The 22,844-nt window shown below is 42.0% G+C and overlaps 1 protein-coding gene across 2 annotated transcripts in view; it reads right to left on the bottom strand.

Annotated features, from left to right (window-relative positions):
• Positions 1-22,844, bottom strand: part of dock11 (dedicator of cytokinesis 11) — a 35,474-nt gene that overhangs the window by 1,703 nt on the left and 10,927 nt on the right. The window contains exons 15-49 of one of the 2 annotated variants that reach the window (XM_088990571.1): positions 18,261-18,337; positions 17,513-17,697; positions 17,367-17,432; positions 16,518-16,610; positions 14,000-14,123; positions 13,799-13,911; positions 13,615-13,698; positions 12,958-13,047; positions 12,762-12,883; positions 12,606-12,675; positions 12,407-12,532; positions 12,204-12,275; positions 11,989-12,135; positions 11,831-11,914; positions 11,656-11,767; positions 11,295-11,333; positions 9,608-9,789; positions 8,743-8,844; positions 8,582-8,657; positions 8,392-8,480; positions 8,015-8,129; positions 7,858-7,924; positions 7,737-7,784; positions 7,506-7,651; positions 7,008-7,123; positions 6,797-6,934; positions 6,534-6,716; positions 6,357-6,470; positions 5,409-5,624; positions 5,272-5,329; positions 5,076-5,182; positions 4,874-4,996; positions 4,688-4,801; positions 2,564-2,710; positions 2,289-2,499 (exon numbers count right to left, since the gene is read on the bottom strand). In XM_088990571.1, coding sequence (XP_088846697.1) covers positions 2,289-2,499; positions 2,564-2,710; positions 4,688-4,801; positions 4,874-4,996; positions 5,076-5,182; positions 5,272-5,329; positions 5,409-5,624; positions 6,357-6,470; positions 6,534-6,716; positions 6,797-6,934; positions 7,008-7,123; positions 7,506-7,651; positions 7,737-7,784; positions 7,858-7,924; positions 8,015-8,129; positions 8,392-8,480; positions 8,582-8,657; positions 8,743-8,844; positions 9,608-9,789; positions 11,295-11,333; positions 11,656-11,767; positions 11,831-11,914; positions 11,989-12,135; positions 12,204-12,275; positions 12,407-12,532; positions 12,606-12,675; positions 12,762-12,883; positions 12,958-13,047; positions 13,615-13,698; positions 13,799-13,911; positions 14,000-14,123; positions 16,518-16,610; positions 17,367-17,432; positions 17,513-17,697; positions 18,261-18,337 — 3,956 coding nt within the window. The remainder of the gene's footprint in view (positions 1-2,288; positions 2,500-2,563; positions 2,711-4,687; positions 4,802-4,873; positions 4,997-5,075; positions 5,183-5,271; positions 5,330-5,408; positions 5,625-6,356; positions 6,471-6,533; positions 6,717-6,796; positions 6,935-7,007; positions 7,124-7,505; positions 7,652-7,736; positions 7,785-7,857; positions 7,925-8,014; positions 8,130-8,391; positions 8,481-8,581; positions 8,658-8,742; positions 8,845-9,607; positions 9,790-11,294; positions 11,334-11,655; positions 11,768-11,830; positions 11,915-11,988; positions 12,136-12,203; positions 12,276-12,406; positions 12,533-12,605; positions 12,676-12,761; positions 12,884-12,957; positions 13,048-13,614; positions 13,699-13,798; positions 13,912-13,999; positions 14,124-16,517; positions 16,611-17,366; positions 17,433-17,512; positions 17,698-18,260; positions 18,338-22,844) is intronic. The other variant, XM_088990572.1, reaches the window with a different exon arrangement.

Below are 22,844 nucleotides of genomic sequence, written 5' to 3'. Positions count from 1 at the left end.
GTTATCTGATCTTGAAATGAGGGTGGTGACTGTCCAAAATACAATGCAATAGATACATACAGTAAAGTCTCGTTATATCGATATCGGTTATATTGATAGTACTGCATATTCCGATACTATTTTCATGTCCCGGCAAATTTCTGGTCTTTTATGTATACTTAGTTCCATTTAGTACGATACCGGGTTATTACGATAATCCGGTTACTACGGTGCCCTTTTCCTCTCCCACCAGCCATTTTGCACTGCTTATATCAATACAAAAGCAGTTTAAGCTGAATTGATATTTGCTTAAGGGTTTCTATACAGTACCACCATTAGCGATATCTGTATCGGTCACACCATTGGTCACATGACCAGCTTTCGAGTCTTGCACATTGTAGCAGAGCTGCAATAGCATCTGAAACATACTGCAGTCTTCTTATATACAGTACAGTTGTTCAACACCAATTTCAACCATGGGGAAACGTAATAATTGTGACCTCGGAAAGAAGTACAAGGCAATAGTGGCTGTCGAGGAGAATCCAACAAGGAGCAAATCCTCCATCGCGAAAGAGTTCGACGTGCCGCAGAATACTTTATCAACGTACGCAATGTAAACGTTGCAGTTTTTGTTTCCCATACATGTATTTAATTGTGTTGTATTCAGATATCTTTATCGCTTGCAATAATCACCGTTTTTCATATGTTTGTACATGCTGGCGTTCGTGGTTTCTCTCGTGTGTACAATGTCTACAATGTCGAGTGCTACTCAGAGTCACGATTGCAAGAGTGCGTTATGAAAATAATAAATGATGTTTTTATTTCATGCATAAGTTTATTTTTCACTTCACTACAGTACAAAAGCATGCTAGATACGTAATCCATGAATTCAAGGAGAAAATTACATGCCATATCAAATATCCCCCATTTATTGTCCCTTTTTAATGCAGTTCGGCGTAGGATGGGAAAAAATTGATACTCCGGTTATATCGATATTTTTTCAGACTCCTGAGAATATCGATACTTGACTGTATTGGTTTATTTAGCGCTTTAACAACAGCTGAAGCTAGAACAAAGCGCTATCATGGAAGAAAGGGAAATGCTGCCCCCTTGTGGAAATGAAGAAAAAAACATTGCCAGAGGCCATGGCCAGCGCTTCATCAGCACCCAAACAAGAAAAAACTAAACCTGAACAAATTCGGGAATAGCGCTGTACGTCAATTTCAATTCCCGATTAAATTGCTAAATTGATTGGCAGTGAATGAGTTAAAAAAAGAGTTTTTAAATAAATAAATAGATACAATAAATTACATATAATAAAGTCAAGCGTTTTTTTTAATTAACATCAGTAATTAGATTAACATGATTATTATTATTATTTAAATAAATAAATATTATGTGGCAATGGCAAATTTTATAACCCATAATTTACATATTTATCATGTAAGTTGTGGGTAAATATAATCATTACATTTTTAATTTTGATTTTTTTTTAAAATATGACGTTTTGGTCATGTTTATTGGACAGCCTGGTTGCAAGTGGTTGGCGCACTGGCCCCACTGTGCATCAGTCATGGGTTCGAACCCGGCTGTGTACATGCGAAAGTATACGCAGGCGCTTTGTATTTAATAAATAAATAGATAAAACTGGCTCTAGACGTCACTTTTCACCTGACATATTTAATTGTTATAATGGCAAAATTTAGAAAACCATTATTTACATATGTATCATGTACAGCACAGGTGTCAAAGTCAAGGCCCGCGGGCCAAATTCGGCCCGCCACATCATTTTTTTCGGCCTGCGAAAGCAAATCAAACTTGTTAAATTCCATGATGATTGCTAAAATCTGAGCCAAAATTTCATATTTTTGGATGTCAACCACAATAAAAGTCATTATTCTTGACTTCAGATTTGAAAATGAGTTATTCATTAATTTGCTGTGTGCTCTATATGTAATATTTGAAGGGATTTAAACATTCTAATGGGTTCCCCAAATTCATAACGGCCCTCCAGAGGAAACCATAACTACAATGTGGCCCGCGGCAAAAAATGACTTTGACACCCCTGATGTACAGCATGGATAATTATAATCATTACATTTTTGAACGGTGATCTAAGATTTTTTATTTTTTCTTAAATCTTATGTTTTGGTCATGTTATTGGATGGCTTAGTGAACCAGTGTTTAGCGTGTAGCCATTTTGTGCACTGTTGAAGGCATTGGAGTGAAATAGATACGCCCTAAAATGCATCTCTGCGTGGTCGTGATTCCATTGTGGATGCTCCGACGAGCCGACGTTGGTACTGTACTTGTGAGCACCGTCTTCCTCTTGCACTGCTCCTCCACGCCACCGCGTTTCTTGCCCGACAGCGTGTACGGCGTCTCAAAGACGAAGCGGTTGATGTTGTGGCACTTTTCAAAATCCGTCTTCTTCTCCGGCGCCTCCTTCTCCTCAAAGTAGGGCTTGACGAAGGTCACTTGCACGTAGGCGAATTTGGGGTCCAGGTCTTTGGCATTCACCTGTAGGGACGCAAGCTCTCGTAGGGCTTTTTTGAGACTAGATTGGTGACAAACGAGGACGCACCTTATTGGAGTCTTGAATGATCTTGATGTTTTCAGGTCCAAACTTTTCGCCGTAGAGCGTCAGCAGGCGCTGGGAGATTTCCGAAAGGCCAGTGAGTTTGGGCTCTTTGTAGATGTACTCCTTCCCATCTTCCTCCTCGAAGAAGCCCTGCGGACAAAACATGCGGGCTTACGGGGGTGATCGTGGTTGAGGTTTGGAAATTTTGATGATGACTCTGAGTGAACAGGAAGTTGTGCAAAAAGCCCTGCAAATGTTCACAAGTTTAGAGAAGGTCAAATGAAGTTCACTTGACCCTTATTATGTATGTATTTATTTATTTGTTTATTTATTTATGTATTTATTTATTTGTATTTATTTATTTGTTCATTCATTCAGCCTGTCATTGACTTAAATAAAAATGCATTATTACTTGCTTATTTATTTATTGAGCTATTTATTTATTTGCCTATTTGTTCACTGGTTTATAAATATATATATATATATATATATATATAGACCTGTTGCTCTGACGTCTGTAGTCATGAAGTCCTTTGAACGCCTCGTGCTGAACCACCTAAAGAACATCACCGGACCTCTGCTAGATCCTCTTCAGTTTGCCTACCGGGCAAACAGGTCTGTGGAGGATGCAGTCAACATCGGACTGCACCACATCCTCGACCACCTTGACAACACAGGAACCTACGCAAGGATCCTGTTTGTGGACTACAGCTCTGCGTTCAATACCATCATCCCAGAACTCCTCATCCCCAAACTTCTCCAGCTGGTGTGTCCCCCACGATCTGCCAGTGGACCCTCAGCTTCCTGACAGGACGGACACAACAGGTCAGACTGGGAAATATATCATCCACAACACGAACCACAAGCACTGGAGCCCCGCAGGGATGCGTCCTCACTCCATTGCTCTTCTCTCTCTACACGAACGACTGCACCTCAACGCACCCAGCTGACAAATTCATAAAGTTCGCAGACAACACCACGGTCATCGGTCTCATCAAAGACGGCGACGAGTCTGCGTACCGACAACAAGTGGAGCATCTGGAGCTCTGGTGCAGCCGTCACAACCTGGAGCTGAACACGCTCAAGACAGTTGAGATGATCGTGGACTTCAGGTAACATCCATCACCACAGCTACCCCTCACACTATCCAACTGCCTTGTGTCGACCTTCAAGTTCCTGGGAATCACAGTCTCCCAGGACATGAAGTGGGAGGTCAACACCAACTCTATCCTGAAAAAGGCCCAACAGAGAATGTACTTCCTGAGGCTGCTAAAGAAGCATGGCCTGCCACAGGAGTGCTGCAACATTTCTACACGGTTGTCATCGAATCCATCCTGTGTTCTTCCATTACCGTTTGGTTCGGGGCCGCCACAAAAATGGACAAAATCCGACTTCAACGGACAGTTAGGACGGCGGAAAAAAATCATTGGCACCGCCCTACCCACTCTCGAGGACTTGCACACTGCAAGAATCCAAACTAGGGCGCGGAAAATCCTACTGGACCCTCCGCACCCTGCCCACCACCTTTTCCAGCTACTCCCCTCAGGCAGGCGCTACGATCCATGCGCACCAAATCCAGCAGACATTTAAACAGCTTCTTCCCCCAAGCCATTAACTCTTTAAACTCTTTGAACTCTTTGAACTCTTTCAACAGTAGCCAAAATGGAACTGTATAGTGCCACTTAGCAGTATTTTTTGACGACGATACTAGTGCAGCGTGTTCTACCGGAAACAAATTCCTTGTGTGTTCTACATACTTGGCAATAAAGATGATTCTAATTCTGATTACTTCATTCATGTCTATTTATTTATTGGCTTGATTATTTACTTATTCATTTATTTGTCTAGATATCTATTTATTCATTTGCTTGTTCACTCGCTTTTCTGCCTATAGTATCTACTTATCTACCTGTCTGTCTGTCTATCTACCTGTCTGTCTGTCTCGCTGGCTGTATGTATGTATGTATGTATGTATGTATGTATGTATGTATGTATGTATGTATGTATGTATGTATGTATGTATGTATGTATGTATGTATGTATGTATGTATGTATGTATGTGGTGTCATCTTTTGAAGTGCTGTTTTAGAGTACTGGTACATAAAAAATATTTTTCCAAAAATCCACCTGTCCATAAAAGGCGACTCTGAAGTAGGTCCCGAGCAGCCTGCGACCCGTGTGGATCACTTCCATGACCTTATTGTAGGCTCTGTGCAGTGTGTTGTAGAGTCGACTCAGCTTCTGCAAGGACACTGTTGCATTTGGACGGATAGTCATACGCGACGGCACGCGACAATATTCCCATTCCGCTACCTCGTACTCGTGGCGCTTCTCGTAACAGGGGATCACCAATTTGGCCACGTGCGTGATGAGCTCGTAGCGCTCGGCTTTCCACAGAGCCTCCACGCAGACCTCCAGGTGCTCCACCAGTACTTCCTGACGAGAAGCACCAAATGCAAAACGGTTGACTTCAATGGCCGTCAACATTCTGCGCCAACACTGTGTCAGAAAGAACCTCCGTGTAATAAACGTCTTGCATCCCCGTGTCTTCCTTCATGGCGGCTTCCTCCTCAATATTAAACGTGATCTTCTTAAACGCAGAAAGACCGCTGGGGAACAACTCTGCTCGTTGGGAACCAAAGGCAAAAGTTAAAAGAATTAATAAATTAATTAAAAGATCTTGGAATATGTTTTGAAAATGGGTTGGATACTTTTCCTGTGCAGGTACTCGGCGACCAGCGCAGCCACATGTACGTGACACATGGCAGCCTGCGGAGACAAGCACCAACACGTGAATGCAAATCCAACCGCGATCTCACAAACCTCGGAACAGATGAGCGAATTTGACCTCGGAGAGATCGTTATTCTTGACGTGCGCCCGAGCCATGCTGTCCAGCCAGGTGCGCCTCAACTCGGGTGTGCTGGCATAGGAACGGGCCAGGCTGTACTGCAGATCCAGTAACATTTCCGGGTCTTTCTCATGCTCCCTCATCTGGGCCGTGGCCATCAGCACCGTGCGGATGCGCTTGGTGAGTCCCTTGACTTCCGAAGGGAAGCCTGTGGACTACAGATGTTGAAGATGAGAGGATCAGTGAAGCCACAGTGACCGTGAAAAAGTAACTGAAGGCTTGGCTTGAAAAGGTTTTTGTTCAAAAAAATAAATAAATAAAGACAAGCATTTTTTTTAAATTAGTAACCAGCAATTATTTACAGGTAAAACATGATTCTTTTTTAGTTGTTTTTTAAAAATAAATAAACAGAAACAAAAAACACAAACAAATAAGCACAGATAAATAAACAAATACGCACAGATAAATACATAAATAAATTGTCTATAAATAAATACACTGATAAATAAATCAATAAAGAAACAGAGAAATAAACAAATACATAAATAAGCACAGATAAATAAATAAATGGATAATAAATAATTGTGTTATTAAATAAACAGTGATAAATAAACAAATAAAAAATAATTGGTTAAATAATAAAAAAAAAAAAATTCACAAAAAAAAGAAAAAATGTTGCATTTGCATTAAATATAAATAAATAAATAAATAAATAAATAAATAAATAAATAAATAGATAGATGAATACAACCGGCTCTAGACCTCACTTAAAATAAATATTCGCCTGACACGTTTATCTGTTAATACTGTCAAAATTTATATACCATTATTTCTACATTTATCGTGTAATAATCATCACATTTTTGAACGTCGATGCAGATTTTTTTTTAATATGACGTTTTGGTTGGGTTTTTGGACAGCCTAACGGTCCAGTGATTAAACAGTACCTTCATGGCCTTGTCGCTGTTCGCAAAATTGTTGATGATGGAGAGCGACTCTTGAAAGCGCGAGCTTCCGCTGAGAGCCACGTCGGAGATCAGCTGGCTCACCGCAATGATAATCTGTCGAGAAAAATAAGTGGAGGCGAAATCGAGCCAGAAGTAAAAATTAGGCTTAGGCTTTACCTGCAGGTGTGTACGCAGGAATGTCTTCCTCTTGGTGTATTCATAGTTGTTTCTCATAAGCAGGTAAAGTAGCCCAGAGGCATCCGCCCTCAGCGAGGCTAACTTGGACACGCAGCACTTGAGCACTTCGCAGCACAGAAGCTCGCAAAGGGTCACACGACCTTTGAATAGGACGGCGGGGAACTGACCAGAAAATGTTTTGGTCAATTATTTTTTTTGATATGTTAAAATCAACTGAAGCCTTGCACTGCTGCTGCACAGACCTTGCTCATGAACGCTCGCAGCGCGGCAAACACGTGCCGGAGGGCAGCTTCTGACTGATTCACTTTGAGGAAGGTCAAATAAACGTCAAACACCTTCCTCATCAGCGCGTTGTGACCCTCGCTTTCCGTCAGTTGCGTCTGATGGGAACACGGCCAAAACATTGAAAACGGCTCTTTGCGACGATTTCGCAAAGAGAGAACGTGCGCGCACCTTAAAGCACTGGATGAAAAGGGAAAGAACATCCAGGACGCTTAAGCAGACCTCGGTGGAAATGTTGCCCTCGAGTAGAGCCTGGTGATGGATTTCTGCTTCGGATGCACCCATACCTGATATACACACACACACACACACACACACACATCTTTATTTCAGCGACCAAACATATACAAATATACATTTATTTATCATAGAAATCCATTCATTGCTTTTATGAAAACACGAGGTCCTTGAATGCTTTTTTTTGGTCAAAATCGTTCATCCTGAGTTTAATGGCTTTGAAAGTCGTGTTCTAACTTGAATTTTATGTTTGTGTAGACATTCCAGGCCAATCTGATAAAGGTGAACCCACTTTTGAGCAGGGAATGTCTAACAAACATGACTCACTGTGCACTTTTGCCTTCTGTACTGCTTCTGGCTCGCTTTTTTTACCATCCCCTGCATTAGGCCTCATTCCAACATGCCGGAAATAAAGTAGTTAGCACATCCCACCTATGTTGAGAGTGAGCGAGGCCTCCATGGTGCCGAACTGGTTTATTTTGGTCAGGATGGTGCTCGCTCGGTTGCAGCGCATGGTCGGCATTGTCTGCGACTTCCTATCCGAAGAGAACAATTTGGACGCGTGCATCTCCTGACTCCTTGATGGCAGACACACACATACACAAACATGGGGGAGGGGTATCAGGCAAATTACATTATTGTTTTGCTCCTGTCACGTCTCACCTGCCGATGTTCCTTCTCCCAATATATCGAAACTGAACCAGACAGACCCTGCGAGGATGCAAGTGAGCACAGTTTAGCCTTTGCAGGTGACATTTTGGACACCGAACTAGAAGCTACTCACTCCAGCAAGCTGAGAAAGTTCAAAACATCTTGAGGGTTGAGTTTGTTCCAATAGGCCATGAGAGTGTCTGTGGACAAAAAATAAAAATGAAAAAAAGCGTAGTTGACATGTCATTTAGGGCGACTCATTTTGTGCGGCGTTTCGCTTGTGTACCAACCCTCTGACAAGGTCTTGACTACATGTAAAAAGGTAAGAAGGAGACCCTTGATCTCATAAGCGCCCAGTCTGCTTTTGGGGGGCCCGGGACTGCTGCTCACGGTGGAACAACGTCGCTGCAACCGCACGTGACAACAACAACAAAAAAAAACAATGAAAATTTATCACGTAGTAAATCATTAAACTCCATTTCAACATATAAGCTGGGATCCAAATGTGAACACAATAAATGGTATTCAAATCATTGCGTGAGCGTATATGTGTTTCATTGATGATTAACAGCGTTGTTGAGGTGTGAGTAATGATTCGGCTCAAACAAATCTAGGTTAACTGTTGCCAGGGCAACGCCAAATACAGTGGATATAAAAACAATCTCACGTCAATGCTATCTGGTGTCCCAGGATCCATAAACAAAGATCCTCTGGAGTCGTCCCTCCTGACCACGTGGCCATTCAGGAGAGGCGGGCCTGATGACGACAACGAACGATCACCATGAGAATACAGGACAGGGATTGATTGAGATTGTCTCAATGTCTACAACCAGTTCCTCTGATGTCTGTCAACTCACCGTGGTCCTTGTCGAGAGCAGCGCTGGTTCTCCTGCTGTCCGCCGAGCCACCTGACACCAAGTCGTCTCTCGAGCCCTTTGAAAGTGACATGTCAACTTTGTGGGGAATTAATTGAAAAACGGTTGTGTGTTTATTTCAGGGAGGTGGGGGGATTACTCACATTGAGATTGGAAACTGATGGCTGGGCGGAGAGTTGCTTTAAGTTCTGGAAAAGCAACTCAAATAGTGGCAGGTAGAGCAAACAAATTCGGCCTTGCTGGTTCTGGTGAAAATAAATAACACACACACATATATGATATGTGAACTCATTCACTGCCAGACGTGCAAAAATGTGTCCACTCCAGTGCCAGGGTTTTCGTCATTGTCACTTGAATTAACGGACCCACAGAATATTGACTTTTAGGACGACATAGACATTCAATGCATCGTAAAAAACCTTCGACTAGAGTTAATAATAATTAAGTTTTATAGGTCTTATCTGCTGTAAAAAATACAATGCATACATATTGATTTATATCGGGCTTTAACAACAGCTGAAGCTGTAACAAAGCGCTAACATGGACAAAAGGCAAATACTACCCCCTGGTTGAAGAGGAAAAACATTGCCGATGGTCTGACTAGCGTCTTGCTCCCCCGCAAGAAAAAAACAAAACCCAAATAAATTTGGGAATGGCAGCGAATGAGTTAATAAAGAGGTGATTGTTGCCTGTGAGACATTAGCATGATTTTTAATGTAGCCTAAAGTGTTCATGTGTTGACTCATCCAAAATAAATTCAAATATTTCATTTTAACGTTAATTCCTAAATTATACGGGTCTGGAGTTATATGAGCTTGAAATGAGGATGGTAGTCCAAAATGCAATGCAATACACACATGATGATTGATATAGCGCTTTAACAAACAACTGAAGCTGGAACAGTCAGCTGACATGGAAAAAAGTCCTGAATAAATTCGTGAATGGCAGTGAATGAGTTACAAAAAAAACACAATTTGAGGTCAGGATCCAGTTTGTCACTCTACTCACCTTGAAGGCTGTGTAGCGATCATCCATGGCATGTTTGATCAGCAGGTTCTTGAGCGTGCTAACTGCCATTTGCCGCACCTCGGGTCCTTGCTGCAAGGCCGCAGCCACGTCCCGGAGGAGCAGGCCCACCAGGAAATGGTTGCGGCAGTAGTCTTCAGTCAGGCTGAATTCCAGACTCTGGTCTGTGGTGACCCCCCCGCCCGGGATAGTAAACACAGCGGGTCAGGTTCAAGCAATCAAATGAGACTTACCCAGTGAAACTTGACCGGGTTTTTTGTGAGATATCTCAGAATCGATTCAGTTGAGTGACACATTCAAAGAGTTCCCAGCAATATTATTTACCGTATTTTCTGCACTGTAAGGCACACCAGATTATAAAGCGCAACTTTAAGAAATTACATATTATAAAACGTCAATTTTGCCATCATTTTTCTTTTTTGATGTCAAACATGAAAATAGAAACTGGATAATAGTACTATGTGTGGTATTTTCTGTATTTTTATGACCTCAAAAATATTCTAGGGTTTTATTAGTTCATCACAATACAATAATAAATAGAATTGTCAGAATTTACCAATTTTTCTTCTTTAAAACTTTTATGTTTAATATTTTTAATTGAATATTTTCGCCTTAAAATTTGCACAAATAAAAAAAATGTTTGTGACAAAAAGTAACAAATAAATAAATGGACAAATACATAAATGGATAAATAAATATTAATAAATATAAATAAATACATTTCCAATGTTTACATTTAAAATCAGTACGCCAAATAAAAGGAAAATTAGGGCAAAATCAAGAAAAAAAATTCCACCTGCAAAGTAATTTTAAGAGATTACCGAAATGAAATGGCATTTTATACATCCCAATATGGACTGCGCACTACTTCTTCTCGGAAGGGGAAATGGAGTTGGTGGATGCTGACCGTACAGTAGTTGCGACACCTGTTGCGGCTCAATATTATTTCACATATAAGGCGTACCGGCGTATCAGGTGCGATGTCATCTTTTAAAGAAAATGAAGGCTTTCCGGTGCGCTCAATAGTGTGCAAAATACGGTATTCTGGTACCATTTCAAAGTCTACACTTGCACTCAATTAAAAGTGCAAGTGGTCAAATTGTTATAGGCTGACACCCCCCCAACCTCTCCACAAAGTGATTCATTCAGAAGAATTCAGTTCATTATATATTTCCTGAGACAGGAAATGTATAATTCCATCACGGCGTAGATGAGGAGAAATCTAAAGTCAGAAAGCAACCGTGCGCAAGGCCATAATGCCGTGTTAATATCAGAACAGGCATCCCAGATAACCAAGTACATTGAACGGTCCCTGTGATATAGATTTTATGATTGAAAGCAATACTTATCAAAATTTGTCATCATATTGTGGATTAAAATAGTGAGCCGTATCGACTCAGTGGTCAAAATCCACGCGGGTCCGTAGCCTACAATTGGACATTGAATGGAGGCAATTGAATGGGTTCAGATGATTGACATATCAAATGATTAATTAATGAAAGTGTTCACAACAAAAAATATTTCTTAAAAAAAAAAGCAAAAGCCTCAATTAAGCATTGGCGCCGTGCACTCGGCGAGTGAGGGTTAATGGAAGCGAGAGTGCAGGAGGACGAGCCAATGATCACGCTGTGATTAGAAGTAAAGGTACGGCACGGTGAGCATCACCTACCTACAGGGCCAAAAAGCTCCGTCGCATATGGAATCAAATCTGACCACAAGCAAGGGGGAAGGGGGGGGGGGGCAGACGGGACGGGTGTTGGGTACAAATCAAGAAAATCTGGGATGCTTTATATCAACCATGCAGCATTTAGAGTACAGGAAAATGCATCAACATTAGGATCGTGATGACACACGACACAAATGCAATTTAAAACAACAACGTCATTTGTTTTGCACGATATTAAAAAAAATGTTCTTAATGAAGTGGCCAAAGAAAGTGGAACGGTTAATAGGGGATCAATGTGAGAATGGGGTGACCATGTGACAGACTTGGGTTTATGATCAGAGTTCAACAGGTGCACATTGCTCACCTTGCACCCGCTGCAGTTTAGTACGCCCAAAGGCCATGGGCAGGTTGAGCGGGATGAAGTGCTCGTGGTTGCACACGACCATCAGAAAATCAAACTTCATTTCCATTAACACCTGCAGAAAGGAGACACGTGGGTATCCGACAAATCAAAATCCACACGTTTGTTGCATAAGTACCTTGGGGTCTTTGAAACTGAAGTGGCACATGTAGTGATTGACCAAGCCAAAAGCGAATCCACGGTTCATGAAGGTGAGACACCTCTGCGGAGCAAAAACAGGAGCCGGAAGATGAAGTGAAGCTGCGCTGGGGGTAGTTTTTTAATTTTCCAGCACACCTTGATGAAATTGGCCAAGCTCAGGTTAATGCAGCGGGCTTCCTCAGGGATCTCCATGTGGCGAATGGTGATGTGAGGCATGATAGACAGCACCAGGGATTGAAGGGCTTGATGGAACGTGTCGGGAAAGCGCTGTGCTCGCGGCATCTGAAAGCACGTCGCGTCACGTGATTTTTTTTGCTGCGCATATGCGAATGTGATGAATAAGGACCAACCTTCATTCTGTGGTCCTCTTGCAGGTACTGGGCCATCGATTTGGCCATTGTTTCAAAGAAGAACCAAGAATACTACAGAAGAAAATGAGGAAGGGGTTTGGATGACGACAAATGAATTTCGAAAGTTAGCGACTGTAATGCAAAATGTGATTTCACGGACAAGTGTGCCACCTGCTGTTTAATGTTGTGATGACAACTCGCACCTTGAGCAGTTTGTTACTGGTGTTGAAATCCGCCGTCTGCTTGAGGACGGCTGTGACCGCCGTGGCCAATACCTCGTGGGGAAATGCTGATTTCCCAGGCGCAGGGTTTTGGGATACAAACACATACTGAGAAAAAATACAAAATAAAAAAGTCAAAATATGAACACCATGTCTGATCAAACCTAGAAAGCAGCCAAACCTTCACAAAAGAACGCAGGTAGTTTTCCAGTCCTTCCTCGTGACACCGAGAGACGATATGGATGATCACACTGCAGGGACAGAGAAGGATGTCGGCTTGTGGCTATGGAATACAAACGTGAGGCCGTATTTTCACGCAAACAAGCGATGAACTAACCGGAGAGAGTTGACGGCAATTTCCTGGGCTTCCTTGGCGGCTGCTGAGAGCACCTCAAACAGTTGCATGAGAACAGTGGGGAGGAAGTGGACCATGGCCTGCGTCTCCATGGCGTGTAGGCACTAAGCATAGCATGAAAAGAGAACTCGTGGCACGATTGCGACATCTTCACCCAATTTTTTTTAAAGAATCGGACCTTCAGGTATTTGATAAGCTCCGCCCGGTTGTCCTCTGATGTGTTTCTCATGAGTTGGCAGTGCAGAAAGAATTTGTGGAGATGGAGGTCCTGTGGATGAAAACGGAAACGCCATAAAATGGCCATACTCAAAAAATTACAAAACTAACCTTCATTTGGGTTCATGGATTAAATAATTGATGTCAAATTCAAGGCCCGGGGCCCAGATCTAGCACACCATATCATTTTATTTGGTCCGCAAAAGCAAATAAAACATGTCAAGTGCCATGATGTTCGCTAAAGCCCGAACCAAAATTTCAAATTGTCCCATGTAACTCCATTTCCACAATAACCGTCATTATTTTTGACTTCTGATTTGAAAACTAGTCATTGAGCAATTTGTTGTCATGAATTCATAACGGCCTCTGAGAGAAAACCGGAAGTACAATGTGGCCTGTGGCAAAAAATTAGTTTGACACTCTTGAGTTAAATCAATAACCCAAAAAAGTGCATTAGGGATGTTGATGGCTCTTAGGGTTGTAAATGTTCATCAGGTCTGCTCGAGCAAATATAATTTGATAACCCAATAGCTCAACATTGGGTTTATTTTGACCCAACCATCTCTAAAAAGCCCAAGAATCTGACCCAATACATTATTTTTTGCCTTTTTTTTTTTACCTGAGCATAAATCGTAGATACCACATGGCTTCTCATTTTGAACAGCGGCTTGGCATTTTCCACCCACTTGATATCTGGCTGAGACTGTGCAGATATTGAGATTTTTAAGCTTCAGCGCGTGAGCAAGATGCAAATGTGGTGATTTTTATTTATGTATTGATTTATTTCCCCCCACCCAACGAACCTTTCTGATATCCTGACCCAGATATCCGGCAGGCAGGTTCACAGCAACGGGTAACTGCAGTTCAGTTGACTGCATCCTGCCGTCTTTCAGCAAAGCCAACCAGGAGTAACCAACTGACAACACAACAGCAAGAAAATGATGAACAGCAACAAATGTCAAGTGCAAAAAATACGTTTTTTTTTAAAGTAAATAAATACTTACCCAGCGACTCCACACCCTCTCTTTTCTTGCTACTGGTTTTGCTGCTCGATTCACAGCTGATATGGTAAAAGGTGAAAAGGATGTGGTGCTTCTCGTGCAAATGGACAGGTAACTCCAGCTTTACCTGCGTGATAAAAAAAAAGGCCATGTATTGCTGACGGGGTGTGAAAGGGTGGCATCCGCCAATTTGATAAAAAGCCTTGGCACCCCTGTTTCCAACCCTGCTTTCAGCAATGAATCTATCAACGCTAAACTCAAAATCTTAACAGAAATGTTGATGTTGCCTCCACTACAAATAGTTATGAATTCACTCCCACTCCTCTCAAGAAAAAAACACATGTTGCATCCTACTGTGCTATCAGTTAATGAAAAAAAGAAAAGCAATATATAACTACTGTATATAGATATAATACAGATAGTTGGCTGGAAATATGGCTATAGGTAGGTTAGGTAGGTAGGTTAGGTAGGTAGGCAGGTCGGTCGGTCGGTCGGTCGGTAGGTAGTTAGATAAATGGTTAACTATAAATTTGTCATTAATAATCCTCAAGTAACTAAAAAATGTCACCTTACTAGAGTAAAATGACAACTAAAATGTTGGCCTGAATAGAGTTCGTGACGCTGTCCAAAGTCAGTTCGACTTGGCGATGAGGAAAATGGCTGCCCATGCACTCGAAGTCATCTTTAACCCCAGCGAACCAAGCAGAAATACAGTCTTTTACTGCCACCTATTGACCAAAATGATATTTTATCTTCTATGAAACATGCAGACGACAATGGTACTCAAATAAAGACTCTCTAAACCAGGCGTCTCAAACTCGCGGCCCGCGGGCCAACTGCGGCCCCAAAAGAATGTTTTGCGGCCTGCCTTGACATGAAAGATTAATGTTAGTCCGGCCCGCATGATTGATATGAATGAAAACTTGTGCGTGGAGCTGAACAAACCACGGAACAAACCACCATTTTGGAGCTACAGAGGGAATTTAATCACAGATTTGCAGACTTCAGGATGCACAAAGCCACTTTTCAAATTTTTGCCGACCCATTCTCTTTTGATGTGCAAGATGCCCCTCCTGTGTTCCAAATGAAGCTCTGTGACCTACAGTGCCACTCTGCACTCAAAGACAAGTTCAGGGATGCGAATGGAGAAGCAGACAAGCTTGGGCAATGTTTGAGAGAGTTAACCCCCAGCTTCCCTGAACTTTCCCGAATGTTCAAGCGGACCATGTGTCTTTTTGGGCGCACATACTTATGTGAGAAGCTCTTCTCCACCTTGAACTTCAATAAGTCCAAGGACAGGTCCAGACTTACTGATGAGCATCTTCAAGCCCTACTCAGAGTGTCCACTGCCTCCTCCCTCAAGCCAAATGTTTCTCGGCTTTGTGAAAAGAAGCACTGCCAGGTCTCTAGCAGCAAGAAGTAGGCAAGAGAAGCCATGTTTAGGACAGTTCATATTTAATATTTTATTTATGTTCAGAAAGTTAAAGGTTAAAGAACTGTGAATACAGACATTTGAGACTTTATTAAAATAATTAGTTTCCTGAGTTTTTTTTTTCAGTCGTTTGTATCTGCCTTATGATTATTATAATTATTTTATTTATTTATTTATTTATTTATTACTGGTTAATGTATGTTTTTATTCACTTTTCCATTTATTCATTTAATTCATTTTTGGTGTGTTAAAAATAATGATTTTGAGAACATTGGAATGTTCTATCTGTGCTTTTCTTGTGAAAATCCTGATGCGGCTCAGCCTCACCCAGACTTTGCCTCCAGCAGCCCCCGGGTAAATTGAGTTTGAGACCCCTGCTCTAAACGCTTATAAAATCCACAAAAAAACACACAGCACTAGAATGAATAGGGACCTCTGCCCATGCTACTCTGTTAGTCAAACTTTCCAAAGGCATTGGAAGGACCACCAGGGGGTAGCAAACGAGCAAAATGGAATAATGTACAGTAAATGTTAAGACAACAAAGCTCAGAAATTTACAGACAGGAATCTATGAGACTTAAATACTCATGTCATGTATTGTTTCCCGTGATTTGAAGCACACAAATCTTGTGTGTTCATGCATGTCTACCTAAAACTGTGCAGGGGGGGGGGTCTTAAAATCATAATCCATTTAATTTTTTGGCCATATACTGATAATCTCTGTCACTCGGTATGTGTTCACACTAAATGACAATTGGATCATCAAAGCGACAGCATGGCAGTAAGTCCCAAGGGAATTTGAGGCTCAAAGATCCTTATTAATTCTTTTCACAATGATCAATGATATTCCCTTACATAAGAGGGAGAGAGAGAGAGAGAGAGAGAGAGAGAGAGAGAGAGAGAGAGAGAGAGAGAGAGAGAGAGAGAGAGAGAGAGAGAGAGAGAGAGGAGGGAGAAAGAAGGAGAGAGAGAAAAAGAGAGAAAAGAGAGAAAAAGAGAGAAAAAGAGAGAGAAAGAGAAAGAGAAAGCGAAAGAGAAATAAAGAGAAATAAAGAGAAAGATAAGAGATTTTATTCAAAAGCATCTCACCTCATCGTAGAATTCCGGACTTTGGTTGTGGTGCAGGACAGCGGCATAAGCACTGCCGCTGAAGAGTGAGTCTCCCGGTTTTCCATAGATGCACTGAAGCATAAACATATCTGTGATTATTTCTAATTATGTATTTGCATATCTATTTAATTAATTAATGACCTGTCTATTTATTTGTTTTTTAATTGAAGCTTCATTTTCTCAACACTAATTTTGTGCTAAAAATACACTTAAAATACTTTATTGAAATCAACAGTGGGGTCATAAATTACAACCGGTTCATGAAACAAATCTGTAGCTTCATTTTCTTAACACTATGTGCTGAAAGTACATTTAAAATACTTTATTAAAAACCAACAGTGGAATGATAAAAATACAACTGGTTCATGAAGCATATTTGAAGCTTCATTTTCTAAACACTAACTTTGGATGAGTTTCAAGCTTCCTATTTAAAAAGGTGGAGATGCCCGGACACAGCTGAGATAGGCTCCAGCACCCCCACAACCCTAATGAGGAATAAGGAAAATAGATGGATGGATGGATGGATGGATGGAAGATATGTCTCAACAACATGCTGCCTCATACCATCAAAGCAAAATTGCAAGACTGGCACAGTGATAAGATGGGAAGCCAGATTACCCGCTCGAGTGAAAGGCGAGGGGGCCAGCATCTTATGTGCCAGCATTTTCAAACCATGATAAAACATAAGGCCAAAAATAAATAAATCGGGACAAGTACGAACAACAATCCGCTGTGCTGTGGCGGCTCTTTCCACCCATAAATAATTGAGACATGGATGGGTCTCCTTTGAGAGTCCAACGACAAATCCAACAGAGTTGCTTTGCTCACCTTTAAAGGGCTTGCACCTTCTTCATCAGAATCCCGGAATTGGATGCAGACAGCAATGTTTCGTGCCTAGCGTCGGTAAAAATGTTCACATCTATCAAAAACTGTGAATCATCCCCTGGGAACGTTGATTCTTGAGGCGCACACACCTTGGTGAAGCTTTTCTGGTTGTCATATTTGAGTTGCAGAGGATAGACGTAGAGTTGGTTCTTGTAAGTGGTGAAGGGGTAGTTGTACTTGGCCTCCTCGGGCAGGAACTCCTCGACTTCCACGGATAAGCGCTCACACTTTTCTTCAAAGGGCTTCAAGGGAATGTAAGAGGATGTCAATGTGTCTGGGGAGGGAAGCGTGCACACGCCGTGTTACCTGGGTTTCCAGCATTTTTTGTCCATCTGTCAATTTTTTGTTTGCATTCCAACCGTGGGAATCACGTACTCTTGGCATGTGAGATTCAGCGTGAGAACCTTTTTTCTGACAAATGAAGAGATCAGAGCGAAGCCTGGCCTGTCTAATTGCTGGTTATCATGAATCTGTCCTCCACTACATGATGCATGCATGAATTTGTTTTAGTTCAGACATTCCAATTGAACCACACGTTCCGTCGCTTCAAATGCAATGCTGGTTTCAATGAAAATGCGCTGTAAATAACGAAAACAGTAACATTGCAGCACACAACTTCCCTCTCTAGACAGAAATTGACCAATACTGCTATGAAAGAGAAACCGTAATGCAACAGCGGCGCACTGCTACGGCAATTTGTGATTTTTAGATAATGTTGTCCCAATCGGGCAGTGTCTTATCTGCACAACCTTCGCATAAGACGCTTTCTCGGATAGAACGGTGAGATTGAAATGATGAAGAGTCTGGTTGGGGCGTGTTGACAACAAAAGCACATACTTGAAAAATCAGGTGGGACACACTCAATGGTGACATTCAGCTGTCCCGGGATGGTCGGGAGCTTGCTCTTCTCGGGTCTGGAATCAAGACAAACAGTCAAACAGTCAAACAAACAAACAAACAAACAAAAAACAAACAAACAAACAAACCAGCAAGCAAACAAACGAATGAATGAATAAATAAATAAATAAATAAATAAATAAATAAATACATAAATATCGATGAGAAGGTTTCTTCAGCCGTCATCTGTACAAATTTGAAGGTTTCGGACGTTTCGCCTCCTATCCAAGAGGCTTCGTTAGCGAACTTGTCACATCTCGTTGCCATCCTGGGCGTGCCCCGCCCCTCCTGTCACCTCCTCCGCCACTCCCGGGAGACGGCCCCTCCAATCATCACTCACCTGGGTTCCCACAGCTGATTGTCATTCACTGATTGTGCCTTCTGTCTATATCTGCCTATCGCTCACTACCGTCGCCGTCGGAGTATTTCTGGATGTTGCCAGGTCTGCTATTAGTTAGTTATCTTCCTCCACTCTTCCCTATTTGTTATTTTTGATGCATGTTTCAGTAAAGACTCTTGCTCCTTCCAAGCCTGTCACGTCGTGTATTTCGGGTCCTTCCCTTTCGCCAAACCCCGTCGCTCGAGTCCTGCCTTTTTGCACTCGAGCGTCGTCACAGAACTAAAGTCTGACTGGTCGAATCGGCCCTATTTATATATCCCTAATGTCCAGACATGGCGGCGCCGGACACGGCTATGATAGGTCCCTACTCTCAGGTTGGGGGGAGCAGAGAAGCCCTCCCTGTGGCCCCACTGATTGTTCCTACGTTCCTGAGTAACGACTGGCCTATTTGCCCCACTCCCAACGGTATCACCTCATCAGCATTACGAATGTTGCCTAACCTGTTTTGCCTAAGCAGGCTATTGTATGAACGATCCAAATTGAACCTCACCCCACCAGACCGGTTTAATGAAGGATTTTGTTGTTTTATAAGAATCGCTTCTTTTACCCCCCTTTCAAACCATCTATGTTCTTTCGCTAAGATTTTAACCTCATTGTCGTCAAATGAGTGGTTGCTAGCTTTTAGGTGCAAATGTACTGCCGATACATTGTAAGAATGAAAATTGTAAAGAGCAGTACATTGGGGAGACTCAACAAATTCTCAAAAAAAGACTTTATCAACATCGCAGGGATATTTTTAGTCAAATGCAAAACACCAATAAAAATCGATCTTAAAGTGTCCAAAATCTGCAGAAAAAAGGAATTTGAGTGTTCTGCGAATTGGGCAGAAAGTCCCGCCCCGATACATTTCGTGACGTCACGCCAAGACGTCTTGCATTGCTTGTGAATCAAAACAATGGCTTCAGATTTGGAGAATATGCTTTCTTGTTACACATCCAGTTAAGAATATGATTCAAATAGTTCTGAAGAGCAAAACATACATGTTTGTAATTGATTAAATAATTTATTTGGGCCATTTTGAGGCAACATTGGGGGACAATCTCTCACAAAAAAAGAGGCACAAAATGGCGACATCCTGTGGCCACCTCCGTTTCCACTGGCTGATAAATTCTTAAATGGCGCTTGGACGCCCTCTGGCGGCTTTTGGGTGCAACACGAGGTCCCCAGACAAAACAACTACAGTAAAATACATTGACGTGATGGAAGGACAATGCGACAATGCGTCCTTTTCACGGTCAGTGGGTGGTCCTTTCGTGACGTCACGGACGGACTCGTCACCAACTCAAAAACAAGACTTCCTGAATATTCAGCATGAGTCTTAAAACGTAAAATATAGCTATATGCGGTGGAATCTTATTAAAATACGCTCAGTAGAAGTCATTTGAAGTGATTTTAGAAATTATGAACACAACTTGTCCGGGGACGTCGGTTGTCCTTTAAGGTGAATCGATATTTGCTTAGGGGTTTCTACACAGAACCACCATTATCGAAATCTGTATCGGTCGCGCCATTGGTCGACTTGGTCACGTGACGTGGTCACGTGAGTTTGCTACGTGACCAGCTCCCGTGTAGCAGACGCCATATTCATTTTCAGACGCCAGCTCGTGTGTGGCAGACGACATTTTCTACCGTCTTCAACAATGGCGACAACAACGGCATACATGTTTGCAATCGATTAAAGAATTATATGTGCTATTTTGAGGCAACATTGGGGGAACATCTCTCACCCCCCAAAAAAAGAGGCACAAAGGCCACCTCCGTTTCTTATATGGCGCTTGGATGCCCTCTAATGGCGGCTTTTGGGCGCAACACGGTTCTCAGACCAAATATACTTCATCAACGTAAGTAATGTAAACGTTGCAGTTTTGGTTTTTCATGCATGTACTGTATTTAATTGTGTAGCATTCAGATATATTTATCGCTTGCAACAATCACTGTTTTTTTTGTGGTTTCGTGTGAATAGAACATGAGGATTTTGCATTGGTGGCATTTTTTAAAGGAAATAGTCATTAAAAAAAGTGTAAACACGTTTTTATTTTATGCACAAATTTATTTTTCACTTCACTACTGTACAAAAAGCATGTTAGATACCATGAACCCAATGATAAAATGACATGCAATATCAAAGCTCCCCCGTTTACGTTTGCCCCCCCCCTTAAAAAAAAAAAAAATCCTCATCTCACCGACCATGGGTGGTGTCTGTCCCCATTTCAGCTCGGGTCCTCTACCAGAGGCCAGGAAGCTTGAGGATCCGTGCTGTTCCCAGCACTGCGCTTTTCTGGACCGAGATATCCGATGTTGTTCCCGGGATCTGTTGCAACCACTCGTCGGGTTTGGGGGTCACTGCCCCAAGTGCTCCGACCACCACAGGCACGACTGTCACCTTTACCTTCCAGGCTCTCTCCAGCTCCTCTCTGAGCCCTTGGCTCAGAGAGGAGCCAAGGGCTCCTATATATATATATATATATATATATAGTAAAGTCTCGTTATATCGATATTCAAGGGAGTCGTCAGCGAACTAAAGTCTGACTGGTCGTATCGGCCCTATTTATATATCCCTAATGTCCAGCCATGGCGGCGCCGGACACAGCTATAAGCAGGCTATTGTATGAACGATCCAAATTGAACCTCACCCCACCAGACCGGTTTAATGAAGGATTTTGTTGTTTTATAAGAATGATATTTTTAGTCAAATGCAAAACACCAATAAAAATGACTTAAAGTGTCCAAAATCTGCAAAAAAATTGAGCTGCGAATTGGGCAGAAAGTCCCGCCCCCATTTCGTGACGTCACGCCAAGACGTCTTGCATTGCTTGTGAATCAAAACAATGGCTTCAGATTTGGAGAATATGCTTTCTTGTTACACATCCAGTTAAGAATATGATTCAAATAGTTCTGAAGAGCAAAGCATACATGTTTGCAATTGATTAAAGAATTTATTTGGGCCATTTTGAGGCAACATTGGGGGACAATCTCTCACAAAAAAAGAGGCACAAAATGGCGACATCCTGTGGCCACCTCCGTTTCCACAGGCTGATAAATTCTTAAATGGTGCTTGGACGCCCTCTGGCGGCTTTTGGGTGCAACACGAGGTCCCCAGACAAAACAACTACAGTAAAATACATTGACGTGATGGAAGGACAATGCGACAATGCGTCCTTTTCACGGTCAGTGGGTGGTCCTTTCGTGACGTCACGGACGGACTCGTCACCAACTCAAAAACAAGACTTCCTGAATATTCAGCATGAGTCTTAAAACATAAAATATAGCTATATGCGGTGGAATCTTATTAAAATACGCTCAGTAGAAGTCATTTGAAGTGATTTTACAAATTATGGACACGACTTGTCCGGGGACGTCGGTTGCTCTTTAAGGTGAATCGATATTTGCTTAGGGGTTTCTACACAGAACCACCATTATCGAAATCTATATCGGTCGCTGTATCGGTCGCGCCATTGGTCGACTTGGTCACGTGACGTGGTCACATGAGTTTGTTACGTGACCAGCTCCCGTGTAGCAGACGCCAGCTCGTGTGTGGCAGCCGACATTTTCTACCGTCTTCAACAATGGCGACAACAATGGCAGACATGTTTGCAATCGATTAAAGAATTATATGTGCCATTTTGAGGCAACATTGGGGGAACATCTCTCACCCCCCAAAAAAAGAGGCACAAAGGCGACCTCCGTTTCTTATATGGCGCTTGGATGCCATATAATGGCGGCTTTTGGGCGCAACACGGTTCTCAGACCAAACATACTTCATCAACGTAAATAATGTAAACGTTGCAGTTTTGTTTTTTTCATGCATGTACTGTATTTAATTGTGTAGCATTCAGATATCTATATCACTTGCAACAATCACTGTTTTTTTCGTGGTTTCGTGTAAATAGAACGTGAGGATTTTGCATTGGTGGCATTTTTGAAAGGAAATAGTCATTAAAAAAGTGTAAAGACGTTTTTATTTTATGCACAAATTTATTTTTCACTTCACTACTGTACAAAAAGCATGTTAGATACGCAATCCATGAACCCAATGATAAAATGACATGCCATATCAAAGCTCCCCCGTTTACGTGTTGCCCCCCCCCTTAAAAAAAAAAAAAATCCTCATCTCACCGACCATG

This window comes from Hippocampus bargibanti, linkage group LG02 (genome assembly GCF_051943395.1).
Source record: "Hippocampus bargibanti isolate YZ-2025 linkage group LG02, ASM5194339v1, whole genome shotgun sequence".
Lineage (NCBI taxonomy): Eukaryota > Metazoa > Chordata > Actinopteri > Syngnathiformes > Syngnathidae > Hippocampus > Hippocampus bargibanti.
Note: the sequence above shows the minus strand (reverse complement) of the source record. Positions and strands in the feature narration are given on the sequence as shown.